The following is an 18,850-nucleotide window of genomic DNA, read 5'->3' on the forward strand; positions in this document are numbered from 1 at the left end:
GCGTTAGTTTGATCCATTCCCAATCAGATGACAGAAGAAGCCTTAATTTGGACATTAAATGACTTGTTTCTAACAAAATGCATCGATTATGTCGCAGAGACTTGGAGGGAGCTATTTCGTTTTATAGCTGCTACTGTGATGAGAGGACCGAGGAGAGCAAACACTGGCAAGTGAGACCCAAAATTGAGACCCCCTGTGGACTGGGAATGAGTCGAAAGGAAAACTAAGATTTTACTAGACATGATGCAAAGAAGACACCATACTAAAGTGAACAAAATAAGCATAATAACAACTACTCTGGGGAAGTAAGGAGGTATATGAGTTCTAAGAGACCTGACGTTGCGCGAGGATTGAGACGAATGAAAACTGGAACAGACAAGGAGATAGTCGCGTCTCATGAAGCGCGTAGAAGAATAAAGTTGAGGGCGATGAGAGAAGTGCGCGTAAAAATGGGAATAAAGGAAAAGTACGATGAAAAAAAGGGAAGGAACAAAAGAAAGGAGAAAAAAGAGATGCACAAATGTGAAAAGGTGTAAAAAGGTAAAAAGGGCGCACACAGGTAACAGTATGAACACGTCCGTCGGCATTCAAAATCGTGTGACAATATGGAGAACGGTAGACAGTGAAAGAGACAATCGAAGAGTCGACGAGCGTTTGTTAAGTGGATGGGGGCTTGAAACATGGATTGTCAGTACACTGTCAGCTGCAAAGATTATCAACTTGGCGCGCGCGGGTCAAAATAAGCATTGAAGTCCCCGTAGGATCTGTTCTCCCTGCATCTCACGCGAATCCTTAGAATATGGAGACAGACAATAACAACAAACGCAGTTTTTGTATTTTATACACTCTCTATTTCTCTTACACAAAAAAGTAAAAAAAAGTGCAATACAAACTGCATTAAATTGTTCAAGGCATTAAGTACAATAGGCGCTAAACGGAGACACTAAAATGAACCCATTTATTCCCAAGATCATAACTTAAATTCTCCTCACAAAATTAATGCACCGACAAATATGGTGTCAATAAGAATTAGAGAAAATCTAAACTAGCGGATTATTTTTCACTAGAAACGTTATGTTTCATCGAATTCTCAGAATGAAGCAACAAAGAAACACATTCTTATTAGTTGGGAGAATTTTCCTTCATAACTTGGGAGTTAATGAGTCAATGAATAAAAACTAAGGTAAATGAACAAATTGCTTCAACTTTAAATACAAATAGCATCAAAACAATTCCCACCAAATACACTGACATTATAAAAAGAATGTTTAGTCAAAATTGTCCTAGCTTGTTTTTTAAAATCCTACGTTATATCATATTCAACCATGTGCAAGGTTAACTATTACATTTTATACCAGCATATACCAATGGTAGTTGTGAAAATCTGTCAAAAATTAACATTGATTTGACAAAATTTCTTTTAAAACAGCTGTGATACAGTATACCTTAAACTTTTGACCACATAACGGGTTCTAATTACACAGCGTGCTCTGAATACCTAAGTATAAATTCTTAAATCTAAGAAAGATATCAAACATCTCCAAATTATACTAAGGTAAATTTAAATCCATGAAAAAAATTTGAACAGCAAATTTTCAAAAAAATGCAAGTTTTATCCTGAAGCCCTGAACCTTTTTAACTACGGCCACCAAAATAATTCCCATTAAGGACTACATGGCTTACTTCAAGTGTTTCCCTAATTTATTGGCGTAAATATTGTCCTAATGAAAACAACAAATTCCATGTCACATACAATAAAAGTCACAGCAATGGAAACTTCAGTTAAAGTAAACTCTGCTTCGCTGTTTCCTTGTTTAGACTACATGGACAGTTTGTCTCTGTTGTCGTTCTCTAAAACAAACTGATGAATGTTTGATAAAACGGACTAAAATTGATCAAACTCGTTTGATTGAAAGCAGGCCGTTGTAGCCAGCTCTTTGACTTGCTGTAGGCCTTTTTCCTAAGAAATTTCAATCTTTGTTTCAACATTTGTAAGAGTCATATTAGAAAAGTCAAGCGGGCGGAAAACAATTGTAGGCCGGGCCCACGGGACTAGAGGCTGGCCACACCCCTAAGAGTAGGTCTAATGTCTCTAACATATAGTCAGTAAATTCAACAACATCATCTCTGATGATTACTTCTTCAAATTAAGCTTAGAATGGCAATCTTGGCACTGATGGAATTAGATTGCGTTAAAATGGATTGAAAAAAAGTTGAAAATGATAAAGAATTTTTTTTTGTAAAGATAATTGCAAATTGCAACAAAGTAATTTATGACGTAGAAAAACCATTAAGATCAATTTACATATGGCTGCGAATTTTACATATCACATTTTTGAAATTAAAATTTCACCACCTTTTGCAAATGACAAACTGTTTCTTTGCTTATCAAAAGCTTAGAGTATCAACGTAATTAAAACCCGGTGGACAAGCTCCCGGTTGTCTACAAGAAAAGAAACCTTTAAATTATTTTACACATAACTGATTGCAATAAAGGAATAGATCTGAGTGTCATTTTGGCGAAACGAAAACCTCGTAGTCGCCTTCAACAACTTCAGGCATTAACAGCAGAAGCCTTGTTGCATCTTGTTCTCTTCGCAAGCATCTAAATTTCTAAAGGTAAAAAAATAGCAATTCCACTGAACAAAATATACTGAAATAGTCTGTTTTATTTCTTCACCAAAGTAAAGTCACACATCTCAAGTTCCATTTAACAAAAAAGTGAAAAGTAATGAAAAATAGCCAAAAAGCGCCAAAATAGAGAAGCATTTAAACCTTCCAAGTTCCTGCGTTATTCATTTTGAGATGAAATAAAAAAGTTTTCATTTATGTGATTTCATATTCAAATTTTCTCTTTCCTTTGCCTTGAAGTCAAGAGTGACGTCATCTCCAATCAGCAAAAAGGGCGCCCAGTGTTTGATGTCGCAGAACTTGTCTGATTCTCTGAGGCTTTTCATGGCCAGGTTCAGTGACTCGCTTGCTGGTTTACCGCCTGCAAGTTGTTGATAAAAGTATTTCATGAACTCAAGAGTAGCCTCGTCATCAATCGCCCATAGGGACACCACAATAGACCGAGCACCAGCCCCCATAAAAGCGCGCGCAATGCCAACCACACCTTCAGCCTTGATCTCGCCCCGGCCGCTGTGGCAGCAACTAAGCACAACAAGTTTGGCCCGAAGTTGAGCATTCAACACATCTCCAATTGTTAAAATGTAATCCTCCTCCGTTGGCACAGTAGATATTCGGTGTGGGTCAGGTGTAAGAGCAATTTCGCCAGTTTCCATACATCCGTGTGCCGCAAAGTGAACTAGGGAAACGGAACTGAGTCTTTTCAACACCTCGCGTTTCGTGGCCTGACTGCCAGTGATTGGTGTGATATTCAGAATTTTTCCGATCATTTCTACTTCTTTTTTAGCATACTCAAGCTGCTCGAAGACTTTCTTTCCCTCGCTGTTAGTAACCTCGGATACCCACGGATCTCCTACAAGTAACGCATCACTGCTTTTGTGATAATCATCTGGGCAATCGGCAATGAGTCTAAGACTTGCTAACGATGGAGCGACTCGGATTGTGAACGATTCACACAGGTATTTAGAATTACCATCCTTCAATGCAGCGTAAGGAGCGATCCACAGGGGTCCATCAGGAATAATGAGTAGCTCATCCCCTTTAATCAAGTTTGCCACCGGCTTCATAACGATATCATACAAAGTGCTCAAGCATCCGTCTTGTTGGATGTGAGGTTGAGGGTTGGCTTCTTTGGTTTTCTCATCCACTTTCGGATGGCCCTCCCTCAAAGCATCTAAAGATCGATTCTCGCATCTCACATTAGAACGAACACCAAGTTGTGTATAGACACCGAGCATGAAAGCCTCAAAGGACAGGCTAGATCCACTATTCTCTGAAACAAAACCTTTGAGTTTACTTTGTCTTAACTGAACTTGTTTTCCTTCGGACACAACCCAAAGATTGACGTTAGCTTCGTCCACTGCCTGAAAGACAGTGTTTGATGGAACGTTTTTTAAAACTGCGCAATCTTCATCTTCTCCCTTGTGGTGACTTGTTCCACCACAAAAACTGGATTCCATGAGGTCGGTCAGAGCTTGAGCTCGTCCTTTCTCAGCAACAAATAAGGCCTCATCTACATTACCTTGTTCTACGAGAACTCTCCACAAAGCCGTATACGCCACTTTATGCTGATTTCGAAAATTAACTTTCCACTCATCTTTAGATATTAGAAGTACTCTCAAGGAATTGAATAAGTTTATGCTAGCTTGGTAATGTTCAACGGCTTTTTGCAGTCCACCTTGCAACTCAAAAACCACTCCTAATGAATAGTAGGCCGTTGCCTCCATGGATTTGTCTCCTACTTCTTTAGCTACTATAAGATGTAGGTTGTGGTACTCTATTGCTTTTTTGAAATCATCCAGACGGCCATGAGCATTGCCAAGATTGCCATAAGCAACACCCTCCCCATGCTTGTCTCCTACTTCTTTAGCTATTTTAAGATTTAGGTTGTAGTACTCTATGGCTTTTTTCAAATCACCTAGACTAAAATAAGCATTGCCATGATTGCAATAAGCACCACCCTCCCCATGCTTGTCTCCTACTTCTTTAGCTATTTTAAGATGTAGGTTGTGGTACTCTATGGCTTTTTTGAAATCACCCAGACGGTGATAAGCATTGCCAAGATTGCCATAAGCGCCACCCTCCCCATGTTTGTCTCCTACTTCTTTAGCTATTTTAAAATGTAGGTTGTAGTACTCTATGGCTTTTTTCAAATCACCCAGACTAAAATAAGCATTGCCAAGATTGCCATAAGCAACACCCTCCCCATGCTTGTCTCCTACTTCTTTAGCTATTTTAAGATGTAGGTTGTGGTACTCTATGGCTTTTTTTAAATCACCCAGACTGTGATAAGCATTGCCCAGACGGCCATAAGCGTTACCCTCCCCATGCTTGTCTCCTATTTCTTTAGCTATTTTAAGATTTAGGTTGTAGTACTCTATGGCTTTTTTTAAATCACCCAGACTAAAATAAGCATTGCCAAGATGGCCATAACCACCACCCTCCTTATGCTTGTCTCCTACTGCTTTAGCTATTTTAAGATGTAGGTTGTGGTACTCTGTGGCTTTTTTGAAATCACCCAGACGGTGATAAGCATTGCCAAGATTGCCATAAGCAACACCCTCCCCATGCTTGTCTCCTACTTCTTTAGCTATTTTAAGACGTAAGTTGTGGTACTCTATGGCTTTTTTGAAATCACCCAGACGGTGATAAGCATTGCCAAGATTGCCATAAGCAACACCCTCCCCATGCTTGTCTCCTACTTCTTTAGCTATTTTAAGATGTAGGTTGTGGTACTCTATGGCTTTTTTTAAATCACCCAGACTGTGATAAGCATTGCCCAGACGGCCATAAGCGTTACCCTCCCCATGCTTGTCTCCTATTTCTTTAGCTATTTTAAGATTTAGGTTGCAGTACTCTATGGCTTTTTTGAAATCACCCAGACTGAAATAAGCATTGCCAAGATTGCCACAAGTGTTACCCTCCCCATGCTTGTCTCCTACTTCTTTAGCTATTTTAAGATGAAGGTTGTAGTACTCTATGGCTTTTTTGAAATCACCCAGACGGTGATAAGCATTGCCAAGATTGCCATAAGCAACACTCTCCCCATGCTTGTCTCCTACTTCTTTAGCTATTTTAAGATGTTGGTTGTGGCACTCTATGGCTTTTTTGAAATCACCCAGACTAAAATAAGCAATGCTAAGATTGCCATAAGCGTTACCCTTCCCATGCTTGTCTCCTACTTCTTTAGCTATTTTAAGATGTAGGTTGTAGTACTCTATGGCTTTTTTGAAATCACCCAGACGGTGATAAGCATTGCCAAGATTGCCATAAGCACCACCCTCCCCATGCTTGTCTCCTACTTCTTTAGCTATTTTTAGATGTAGGTTGGAGTACTCTATGGCTTTTTTGAAATCACCCAGACGGCCATAAGGATTGCCAAGATTGCCATAAGCGTTACCCTCCCCATGCTTGTCTCCTACTTCTTTAGCTATTTTAAGATGTAGGTTGTGGTACTCTATGGCTTTTTTGAAATCACCCAGACGGTGATAAGCATTGCCAAGATTGCCATAAGCGTTACCCTCCCCATGCTTGTCTCCTACTTCTTTAGCTATTCTAAGATGTAGGTTGTGGTACTCTATGGCTTTTTTGACATCACCCAGACGGTCATATGCATTGCCAAGATTGCCATAAGCACCAGCCTCCCCATGCTTGTCTCCTACTGCTTTAGCTATTTTAAGATGTAGGTTGTGGTACTCTATGGCTTTTTCTCCCCGATTATTGAGATCTATGACTTTCTTGACATCACCTGAACTTGCACTACCGTGGTCATGACTAATAGGATCTTTTTCCTCCATGGATTTATCTCTCACTTCACTGACAGACTGAAGTCTTAATGACAAGAAGATCCTATTGTTTTTGTCAATCTTTTTTTATGTTAAGGGTTAAAAATGTGGAAAAAACAAAAAAGATTATGTTTCTGATCATATTGATATGTAAAAGTCCACTTTAACATTTGCGTGCTTGGTTCCCAAACCTCTGAGCAAGAGAGATGATTAAGGGTGACCTTGTTATGATAAAAACATTGCTGCCTTTTAAATGCAAATTACTTTGTTATTATCGTTTCTAGATACTGGTCTCTATTACAACAAGGTCACCTTCAGCCTCACTCCAAATCAAAGGCTTGGCAACTAAGTACACAACTATAAAATGGCCCATTAGGAGGGCTTTGCATGAAAGGTAGAGGATTTATCAACATTCAGTCTTAAAGTCAGTTATGAAGTAAATTTACACTTCAAAAAATGTTTTTTTTTCTGTGAGCAGCCTCAAAATTTAACGCGCAATATCTAGATTTAATCCCTAGTTTCCAAAAACTTTTTTAAATTTTTATAGCCTTAACATCAGACAAATGTTTTACAGCAGTGGAAGAAATGAGTCTATAACACAAATACATGTCTTTAAAATTTTTATTTGTCCATAGGAAAGCACAAAGAAAGTTTCCGAGTCTCTAAATAGTGGCAAAAGGTCGAAGGCAAGAAAATCTGCATAAGATATGTAAACATTACCGAGCTTTTTGTTTTGGCTTATTTTAGAGAGATCATCTACCCAAGTACGATGTATAAACTGGATAAAATTTAGTCTTCTAACCCTTTAACTCCCGTGAGTGACCAAAAGAGAATTTCTCCTTACAATAGCAATACAATATCAATCAGATAAGTGTTGAGAGTAAAAAAGATATATCAATTTAAAAATAGTTAGTTGATGCAGTACTGAATTCTCTGTACTAACATTACAAGAATTGTATGGTTGACAGTAAGGATAATTACAAATTTGGTCTGGGAAATTAAAGGGTTATCTAAACTAATCTACCAGTTATTGGCATGGATAGTAGAACTAAGTCAAATTGGCTAAAAGGAGTAGTGTCATTAATAAGTCATGAGGTAATAACTTCTCCTATGTTTTTAATCACACACACTTAAAGTATATGAGCTGACAAGTTCCCATCATAATTAATACTCTTCTTTGTATTTTCTCCATTGAAACATCAAATTATGGAAACTTTTTTTAGTATACCCACGGTTAAAAATGAAAGATTCCTTAAAAGGATACAGCTAGTCCCTTATCACACCAAGTGATTGCTTCTTCAAATCTCTTCAATTCAACACAAGCAGTGGCTCCTGTAGGCAACAACACAAGGAAGCATATTATTACTGTAGCTCAATTCTGAGAAAAGAACCTGAAACAATTGAAATCATCACAGACCAGAAGAAAAAAAAAGACAAAACAAAACGATACAAAAAAACTAAACGGAAAAGAATAAACAGGCCCTATTAGGTTTCAGTTAGATTTATTTAGCCTTACAGACAACTGAAATTTCTAAGAACACTTAAATTGGGATCAACAACTCCTACAAAAACACTAAGAGTTAGGTAAGTCCTGATCCTTCTTTTTAAAACAGCTAGATAGTGACTTAAGAGCGTGTCCACGAGAGCACCGGGCAGTCGTGCTACATGCCATCTCACCGATTTCAATGAAACTTTGTCAGTTTAAAGGGTCTACCCCAAAACTCAAAAAAAAAAGACTGGTTTCTGTTTTGGTTTTTTCTGCGGGGAGATAGACAACCCCCCGGTTTTTCTGGATTTTCACCGAGGAAATCGCTTCAAATAGGTAAAATGTAAGAAGCTCTCACTGCGATGGTATTTAACCGATTACTTAGAGGATTTGCACACATATTTTTACACCCTTAGTTAATGGCTGCCGCGAGTATCAGTCAGTTTGATCGACGGCTTGTTAATCAACAGAGGCAAATATACGACTGTGTTTTTTGACTTTTCGATTCATCTAAATATTTTAAAACTTTGAGGTCAAATATCTCCCGTTGCCAGAAAGCTACAACACTAATCCTAATTCCCCTTTGTAACCCATCATTTCATATCTGAAAATCATCAAAAAAATCTTTGGGCACTATCGTGTTTTTGTCTGGGATGCCTTTTAAAATCTGCGACTGTAACAAGTTTCTCTCAACTACACCTGTCACGCAATTCTTGCTCTAGGCGGTCACTTGACAAAATAAACCTACATTTTTTAACTTTTTATACAAGATGATTGATCAAGAAAGGTGAAAACTGTGAAAAACTTTCCAGATTTTTTGTAGGAATGGAAAATTTCACGTTTAGAGAGATGCATGTTGACGGAAAATCAATGGGAAAATCGTAGCGTTTCTTTCTTCAGTCGTTTATTACTTTGAAGATTTGCTAAAATCAGGGCATAGGGCTCTTGTACAGAACAAAACATTCATTCGCCTATACTTTGATCGTCTATTATCATTATTGCACAGTTTACAATAAGGAAACTGTAACAGGAGAGGAGATTTTAAAGTCACATGTAGCCTGCTTGTTGACGTACAAGTTTCCGAGTGTAACAACTCCGGCTTTTCCATACCGCGGATAATGGGAAACTCTGCCTCCTTTATTTGTTAGGAAAGATCAATAGCCCCATAAATTCATTAACTACGCCATGTTTCCAGAAAATAAGACTGGAAAATGTTTCTTCCACTTTCCATCATCAAGAAATTCCACCTATAGGAATAGTATTTGTAGGGTTACTGCGTGACCTTTCATGAGAAGTAAAAATTGTTCATCTTTTTTTTTTTCAAGAGAACACTTTTAGAAAGTTCCTAATCCTTCTGTTATCTTATTTTCCTGTTTTTTGACTGCAAATATCATCTGCATTTGCTATTATTTTCGCTGATTGTCATGGCCTTTCCTGCGTGCACGTGCGAGCTAGTTCATATACAGGACTCTTTCGAGTTTCTCTGGCTGGTGTCGGGCTTCTGCGTAGGTCTGGTTCAAAAGATATCTGCACGCTGCAACACGGGTTCCTATGTTTTCTCCTTTTTCTTTATTTGTATTTTCATTCTCTTGCTTGCATTATCACACATTTATGTTTTTTTATTCCCTCAGCACGTTCCCTCAGATTTGGAAGTAGGCCATGAAAAGTCAATATTGACCAGAACTGAAATCCTTTTCTATCACTATTTGTTTCAGAGAACCCCCGTCATTTGTGACTTTATTTCTCAAGAAAATGTGTTTTTATTTGCTATTTTTTTTCCATTAGAACATGAAACTAGGTCCTGATAAGTTTTTTTGTCTCGTGACTCCCAAAAACTGTGTTTGCGACAACATCAATTTAGAAATCAAAGGCAATTACGCCTGAGAAATTCGCTTGTAGTCTTCTACCCGCAGAAGGCAACTCCATATAATGAAACGTTCTAAGACCTCTGTAAGCTAGAGACATTGGGTGATGTTGAGGAGTGAAATATTTACACTAAATCTGTGACCCTTAAACGGATCACGTACTCGTACGTGTAACGTCCGGAAAATGTAACGCATGTATAACACCGTAGGCGCACCCGGCGTATTCTATCGACTGACTTCAATAGTAAAGGGACAACTTATTTACTATTTGTATATGAGTCAAACGAAACGCGTGGGTGATAAATACAAGTTTTAACTTTCTCAGTACGTGCAGTGATGCTCACTAGTTTGTTCGTCAAAAATGCTTTCAATGTGAAGTCACGTCGACCTCGACAGAAAAACTGAGCTCACCCTGTCATAATCAATGGTTTGATACCGTAAGTACCAATTTAGGTACATCATTGGGCTTTTATCACAATGATGGAAAAAAGTGCGTTTCCTCACACTTGCCACGTTTATTCTTTGGAAAATTTTTTTACTGGAGGGTGATGTCGCTTAGCTTGGCGCGTCTTGACTCTGGCCGACGAGAATTATCGAGGTGAACTCCACGAAATTCAAGTCAAATGTTTTAAAAACTTTGTCTACCCTTGATTTGCACGCAGAAAAAAAAGGCAAATCTCGAACGGTATTTCAAAACACTTTATTCGTTAGTCAATTTATGAACTGTTTCATAGCAGCCCGAGGAAAAAGAAAATTTGAAACAACCGGCGTATCGGTCAAATGAATTCCAATTTTTTCAACAAGCATTTGGTAAGTTCATTTTTCCTACTAAATTTAAGTGGGGGTCATTTTTTTGTGACAGCCGATCAAAGATAGACATCTCTGAAACGTCTCTGAAACTCTTTTTAAAAAGAGCGTACACTTCCGGGAATATTTTCCTCCTTCTCGCAAGAGCGCAACAGACATTGTTAATCCTATGTAGTGTAGGTGTATCAGCTGTATTACATCTTTATAGTAATGCCATACAAGAAATCGAGTGTCTAAAAAGCCCTCAATTCAATCTAACACTCGAATTGATAAAGTCAAGATGGTGCAGTTGTCTTGTTCATTTGTAACTAACTGTACAACCAAATGTTACTTTTCTTGCGCTGGCCAGGGACGGCAACAGCTCACACCTCTAAATTCGTGGGTATACAGCTTAAAAAAAAAACATTTGAGAGACGTCGATGTATCCCAAACATGCGTTTCGTCCGAGATGAAGCTTATTCTAGCGCGTATTGGCTTATTTGGAGATTACGAAGGCCACGATTTCACGATGTACCTCAAATATCGTGCACAACTTGGTGTGAGATTCAGATCTTCGGGTTCGTAAATGCCAGTATCCTCCTCATAAAAATCGGAGACATAAAGTGAGAGAGAGATGAATCTGCAGATGGCAGAAGAAATCAAAGCTGGTGACGAATCTTTCTGGTGGCGGCAAGGTGACTGTAAACCTAAATAGAACGCGTACTGTAGCTGCTATCTTAGAGTCGACAATGAATAAGGAGAAGGGCAAGAAGAGCGCTTATCTGAACATCAGTTTTCCTAACTGGTGATTTGTGACTGAGATGAACTTTATATCATATGATTGCTAGGGATACGCAGGTACTGTAGAGGCGCTCACATAGATAGAGGTGGGCGATCCTCCCTCTGACTTAAGAACTGCGACAAGTTTATAGCGCAGACCAACTGGCACAGTTTGAAGCACCTCAGGGTCTCACTAGGCTCGTCACATTAGAAAACTTCAGTAAACTAATCGTAGAAGCGGGTGGTTATCAGCAACGTGCACAGATTTCTGAACGCGGGTCATCGCGAGAGCTATACCCAATCCGTCATAGACGGAACAAGAAAGCGAGATATTCTTACTAAAAGAAGGATGTATCAAGACGTTTCAGTCATTGGCTGCCATCCAAATGTACCCTGACAAAGACAAACACAGTGAGGCCGACAAAAAAATTCCGCCTAGGATAAGATCAAGAGGAAATGGACTAAGACCGGCTTGCAATTCTATAGGGGATGGCTACGTTCAAGGTCGGACCTCAGGTAAAAATTCTGACGAACAATCCCTAACTAGCCGAGAGGACTTTGGATGGACTCTTTGGAAAACACAAAAAACAGCTACCTTTTCTCAGAAAGCAGAGAATTATCTCCTAAACGTGTGTTGGACAAGGGAGGAAACTAGTAAGGTAACCACCTCTAATGTGATTTCCAAAATATCGAGTTTAAGAGAAGATACCAGCCAGAAATGTTGTCTAAGACTGACCGGTTGATAGAGCAGCAAATCGCTCGATACTTCAGCCGGTTATCTGCCGTAACAAAAATTGGTTTCATGATGAGGTCCCCCTCTGTAAATATGAATAAGGACGGAGGGGCCGATGCCAATGATCTAGCTTCAGAATTCGAAACTGACTGAACAAGGCAGAAAATAAGGAGAGACCTTGCAAAATTTAGACGAAGACTACAGGAGAGGGTAAAGCTGCTATAAAGCTAAAAAAGAAAAAAAGAAGACATTTGCATCTCACTTTTCTCTCATATTTATCGTCTTTGCTGACGAAAACAACTGGCTATGTCTTGGGATTTCATCAAGGGAAATTTGCAGGAGGGCTACTCGTCAAATTACCGCTGGCTCAGATTCTTATTTTAAAATTTTACAAGTCACGCAATTAAACGCCGGCAACACTCGATCTAGAGAGATGTAGATTTATGTGTAGTAATAGAATGCTTGAAAAAAATATGCAGATATTCTACGATCGAAGCAGGCAAATAATCATAGAGATCTGCAGATTATTCTGAAATTGTTATCTAGCAGACAGCATGAACAACGCGCTTGAATAATTCCTACTAAGAGTCTTCGGGTCACACATCAGATGTTAGCTTAGCGGAGTTCTGCATGGAAATGTTCGATGGCGGTAAGTGACAACGACAACACTATTTTAATTTTATTTTCGGGATAGAAGCACAGTTTTTAGTCCGATAGAACTATTGATATTTGCTCTCGAGCGAGAGCGCAGAATTTCTCGTCTGTAAAAAGCCGAAGTTGTAGCACACTGGAACAATTAGTAATATCAACCAACACGCAGCATGAAATAATATGAGCAATGATGATGATTAACAATCATACTATAGACTAATGAATGTTTTGTGCCGTACAAAAGCCATATCTGCTGATTTTACCAAATCTTCAAAGTAATAAACGACTGAAGAAAGAACGCTACGATTTTCCCATTGATTTTTTGTTTACATGCATCTCTCTAAACGTGAAATTTTCCATTCCTACAAAAAATCTGGAAAGTTTTTCACATTTTTCACTTTTCTTGATCAATCATCTTGTATAAAGAGTTTAAAAATGTAGGTTTATTTTGTCAAGAGACCGCCTAGAGCAAGAATTGCGTGACAGGTGTAGTTGAGAGAAACTTGTCACATTCGCAGATTTTAAAAGGTATCCAAGACAAAAATACGGTAGTGCCCAAAGATTTTTTTGATGATTTTCAGAGATGAAATGATGGGTTATGAAGGGGAATTAGGATTAGTGTTGTAGCTTTCTGGCAACGGGAGATATTTGACCTCAAAGTTGTAAAATATTTGGATGAATCGAAAAGTCTAAAACCAAAGTCGTATATTTGCCTCTGTTGATTAACAAGCCGTCGATCAAACTGACTGATACTCGCGGCAGCCATTAACTAAGGATTTAAAAATATGTGTGCAAATCCTCAAAGTAATCGGTTAGATACCATCGCCGTGAGAGCTTCATACATTTTACCTATTTGAAGCGATTTCCTCGGTGAAAACCAAGAAAAACCGGGGGTGGTCTATCTCCCCCCGGAAGAACCAAAACAGAAACCAGTTTGTCTCTTTGAGTTTTGGGGTATACCCTTTAAACTGCCAAAGTTTCATTGAAATCGGTGAGATGACTTGTAGCACGACTGCCCGGTGCTCTCGTGGACACGCTCTTAACATATCTGACACCTGTGACTCATTGGACTTAAGGAACTAAAATATTCATGTGATAAGAATACATGAAAGTCATATATTTGTACTGCGGAAAATACATTTTAAGCAAATGAAGATCATCGCAGTATATACTCAACTTAAGCAGTTGAGAAATAAGGCCTGAAAAAAATTCAGGCCTGAACGGGAATCGAACCCATGACCTCTGCGATACCGGCGCAGCGCTCTAACCAACTGAGCTATCAAGCCAACTGGGAGCTGGTCAATTGTGAGTTCGTTATATACCCGTAGATGGAGAAGAGTGTGATAAGAATACATGAAAGTCATATATTTGTACTGCGGAAAATACATTTTAAGCAAATGAAGATCATCGCAGTATATATTCAACTTAAGCAGTTGAGAAATAAGGCCTGAAAAAAATTCAGGCCTGAACGGGAATCGAACCCATTTTTTTCAGGCCTTATTTCTCAACTGCTTAAGTTGAGTATATACTGCGATGATCTTCATTTGCTTAAAATGTATTTTCCGCAGTACAAATATATGACTTTCATGTATTCTTATCACACTCTTCTCCATCTACGGGTATATAACGAACTCACAATTGACCAGCTCCCAGTTGGCTTGATAGCTCAGTTGGTTAGAGTGCTGCACCGGTATCGCAGAGGTCATGGGTTCGATTCCCGTTCAGGCCTGAATTTTTTTCAGGCCTTATTTCTCAACTGCTTAAGTTGAGTATATACTGCGATGATCTTCATTTGCTTAAAAAAAAAAAATGTATTTTCCGCAGTACAAATATATGACTTTCATGTATTCTTATCACACTCTTCTCCATCTACGGGTATATAACGAACTCACAATTGACCAGCTCCCAGTTGGCTTGATAGCTCAGTTGGTTAGAGCGCTGCACCGGTATCGCAGAGGTCATGGGTTCGGTTCCCGTTCAGGCTTGAATTTTTTTCAGGCCTTATTTCTCAACTGCTTAAGTTGAGTATATACTGCGATGATCTTCATTTGCTTAAAATAAAATATTCATGCTGAAATTTTGCTTTGCATTCCGCATTGAGTTCTTCACCCCGTTCAAAATAATATTCTTATCATGATTAATGGAAAGTAATGGCGTAACAGTCAAGAGCTGGATTCAAATGTACATCAGGGTGGTCTAGACCTCTTAATTAAAGTCAATTGAGACAAGATTGAACTCCATTTAACCTCATTTAACCTTAGAGTGTTGAGTTCTTTTGTTATCATTATTATAGCACAGGTAACATATCTAACCTCTCACAATTGCCTTAAGGAAAGTTGGATTTAACTCAATGGCTGCTTCTGCATCCCTTAGTGAATCCTGGTGATTTCCTGTTATTGAAATAAATATCTCTGACTAGCCATACATGTTGCAAACCAACTACCATTACTATAATTTTGGGAAAAACTTGTGATGCTCGTTGATATCTGGGGTAAGAGGTTACTTCTTTGTATATTTGAGAGGCCAAGATAAGATCTAAATTTTTCTGGGAATGCATTCAAAATTATCGCCTTTTTCAGAAAACTACTACTGACAACTCAATAGCTTCAAAATAGAAAAAAAATGCCTATTAAAGCTCTCATCATCTTACCAAGTTTAGAATGTGCAATAGCCCTGTTGTTGTGCAGTTTGGCCTTCAGTTCTTTCTCGTTGCAGTTCATTTTAATTCCTTTGGTGTAAAAATGAATGGCATTGATGAAATCTCCTTTCCTGAAGGCCTCATTACCCTCATTTCTATAAACATCAGCTTTGGCTGCAAAGAAAAAATAAAATAATTCGAAAAAAAATTTAAAAATAGGTGTCAAAGTCTGTGGTCGTAGTTAATAATTATTAGTGTATAATTAGAGCTGCCAAGATCTGGAAATTTAAAATCTGCAGATTTTCAATAGTTATGATGATGCCAATGATGTAGGTGACATCATGGGTAAGAATAATGATGAGAGTTAAGCATCACTCAACTTGAGGCAAACCCCTGGGCATTTAAATTTTTGGAGATAGGTTTCCTAAAATTCCCATTCCCTGGGCAAAGTTAATAAAATGTTCAAATGCCCCACACAATTTTATGTAAAAGGCGAAATAATTAGCTCACCTCGTAAAGTGTCCTCGTCAAAATCTGGTTCATTTTCTTTGTCAGGTAAGTCTTCATTTTCACATGGAACTTTAATTGAACTTCTTCCTGTAGCCATAGCAACTGTAAGAAGACTGATGCTTCGTACAAAGTTGTTCTTTTATGTCATCCTAGCCTGAAAAAAAGGTGATTGAAAATGGTTACAAACAACAGCTCAACATATTACCCAGTTGCAATTCTTGTGAGAATGGGAGGGATACATAGACACAAAATCAGAAGCCAATTAAGAGCTAATGTCAACATGCATCAGACAAACGGCGGCAAGTCGCCCAAATTCGTTTTCTCTCCTACTTTCATATTTTGTAGCCCAATATGTCCTAATAATTGTGGTGTAGTTTTTTTTGTGAGAAATGATTTTTTTCGTTGGACCGCTCAAATATGCAAATTTTCACTCTGAATATTGCCCGAGTTGTGTGACCTCATGTAACGAATTTACTTGACCTCCGGTATTTGTGTCGGCATAATCCTTTGTTTTATCAACTAAACTTAATCCCTGACATTATTGAGGATGGCAAAGAAATATTTATTTTTTGGTAAATATTTTTGTCCGACATACTTTTTCTATGTCGAAAAGTAGCATCAAAACAAAGACAGTTTTAACAATGACCGATATGACAAAATCTACTGAGCTTCTAGCTTTTAAAAGACAAAAGGATGGTTATAAAGTTACTGTAAAAATTTTCTTGTGCAATTGTGTTGTTCTATTGTGAGACGAACTCAAAGTCCAGCAAAATTTACTTGCTAGCGACTATGAAATATACATGGTGTGCCTACTTATCGCCAACTTTTATTGGCATATCGAGGCATAAACCACTACAATTTGTTAAAAAAATCGAACACAAAACTCTTACATAGTTTATTTATGATTTTATAAGACCAATAACTGTTTCGGTCATTATATTACGCTTGGGTATTACTTTTTGCCGGGAGCTCAGGTTTTACGTTGTGTTTTCCCCTATCCCAGTTATATTAGAAGCCAGTCACGCAATAATTGATACCAACACAAATGAATATTTACCCTGTATGAAGATTTTTGTTTATGTTGAATTGACAATATTACAGTATGTTGCTTTTGTGGTCACTAATCGTTGTTTCAGTGGCAGCGTAGCAGTTCAAAGCGGGTTGTTGCTTCAACGCTATTGAAATTTATAGTGTTCTGGCAGGAAAGCAAAGCATAATGCTCTGGGAATAAAAACTCTTTGGGGCCTTTTACATGATATCGAATGAGTTTTGTTCAAGAACGAGTTCATCCCGGTTGTTGCATGATACCAGAATAAAATTATTTGAAACGAGTCATTTGTGAATGAGTTTATTGAGGTTTTCATTCCAGAACGAAACACTTATTCTGGACGACCTTTTGTACCTGTGTAAAGTAAACGCGGCACGACACTCATATCTGTATGAATCCTCTTTAGGAGCGAGGGAAGCATAGAAAAAGGACGTAAATACTTGTTTTTACTACTTGTTTTTATGATCTAAATTATCTTGCATGTAAACGCGGCATGAAATTCATTTCATTCAGGAATGAAACCGATTTTGGAATAATGTAAAAGGTACCTTATTGACGGACCATTAGATTTTTGATGCAGGGGGGGGGGGGGAGGGGGAGGGGGTTCTTTTGTCAATTGCGCGATTTGTCTTCTTCCATTGAGCCCGTGCTTGGATTCCTCACATGAAGCGACTTGGTATTACTACTCCTCCCTAGACATGATGACAGTCCACCCCATGGTTACCCCGCCTCCCCCCTCCCTCTTCCCTCTTGTCATTTCATCAGGTTCCCCTGACTAATTTCTGGTACCCATTTATACTCCTGGATGGAGAGGGGTACTATGAGAGTAAATTATTTTTCACAAAAACAAGAAACATGACCTGGCCAGGTTACAAATGCAGATCTCTTGACCCTGACTCCACCTCACTAATCATAAGGCCACCATGTCTCCACAAGAGGGGAGAGTTTATGGTGAATCCTTTCTCATAAGAAACAACTTTTGCAAAACCAAAGTAAAATTCTCTTAGCTGATTTTTAAATAGGGATTACTGGTCAAAACTTACAAAATGTGTAAGTTTTTTATTCAATTTCCTCCAGTTGAACCGACATCCATATGTGTGCAGCTGGCTGTTAGTTTAACTGGACACTTATGACAGGAAAAACAATGAAATATATACACTAATACATGCTGATGTATGTTGATATGGATTTCAATTTGGTACAGGTGCTGATGTTTGTGGTTTACCAGTATATGTATGTTAAACTAATTGTTTTTGCAATCATTTCATGTTTACACTGTTTTGTGCACAGAATTGACTTTAACTTAACTTTAACTATCCTGATAATCCAAACTAGTTGTTTTTCAAATATCATAAAAAAAAACCTTGCTGGCTGTCTTCACGTACAAAAAATTTCAAGACACGTAGAGGAACAAGGAAATCAATTGTTCTGGAATTCAAAATAGCCTTAGATACATGTACAGTGTAGATCACATTTTCGAAAGCCAGTACTAACTTCTTACTAACCATTCGAGCACGAGTCTTTACTAAGGAATATTGGCCCAAGGTTACGGCAGTATAGAAATGTCATAGTGCCAATATTTCTCAGTACAGCTCACGAAAGCAAGGTGATACTCATGCATTAATGTCACTTGCACTAAACTAGTTTATTGGGAATTTTCTGGCTTCCAAGTAAAAACATAGGCATGCGTAGCATGCAAGATTTATTTTTTTTGACCGGGTGGGATGAGATGGGACACTTTGTGTACCTAATGTTTTTATTTTTGTAACAGAAAAAGAGCATAACTTTATAAAAGATCGAAAATATTGCATTACTTCACCTTAAGAGAAAGAGAGAAAAAAGGTAATTTAGCTTAACTCACACAGGTATCTTTTGGTCTATTTTCTCTATTGTCTAAATACATCTAAGCAAAAATAAAATGGATGGGTGCCACGCTTACT

General features: G+C 38.2%; 1 protein-coding gene and 1 non-coding gene across 2 annotated transcripts; both read right to left on the minus strand.

Annotated features, from left to right (window-relative positions):
• Window positions 1–7,665: 7,665 nt before the first annotated feature.
• Window positions 7,666–18,479, minus strand: LOC149038090 (hsp70/Hsp90 co-chaperone CNS1 homolog). Its single transcript, XM_089186433.1, has 4 exons — window positions 18,416–18,479; window positions 15,365–15,526; window positions 15,027–15,104; window positions 7,666–7,745 (listed from the first exon to the last, which is right to left on the minus strand). The coding sequence occupies exons 1-4, from the start codon at window positions 18,477–18,479 to the stop codon at window positions 7,666–7,668; spliced, it is 384 nt and encodes a 127-aa protein (XP_089042559.1).
• Trnat-ggu (transfer RNA threonine (anticodon GGU)) lies at window positions 13,927–14,000 on the minus strand. The gene has a single exon. It is a non-coding gene; the product is annotated as a tRNA-Thr (tRNA).
• Window positions 18,480–18,850: the final 371 nt, after the last annotated feature.

This window comes from Pocillopora damicornis, chromosome 11 (genome assembly GCF_964200805.1).
Source record: "Pocillopora damicornis chromosome 11, jaPocDami1.2, whole genome shotgun sequence".
In the NCBI taxonomy this organism is placed as follows: Eukaryota; Metazoa; Cnidaria; class Anthozoa; order Scleractinia; family Pocilloporidae; genus Pocillopora; species Pocillopora damicornis.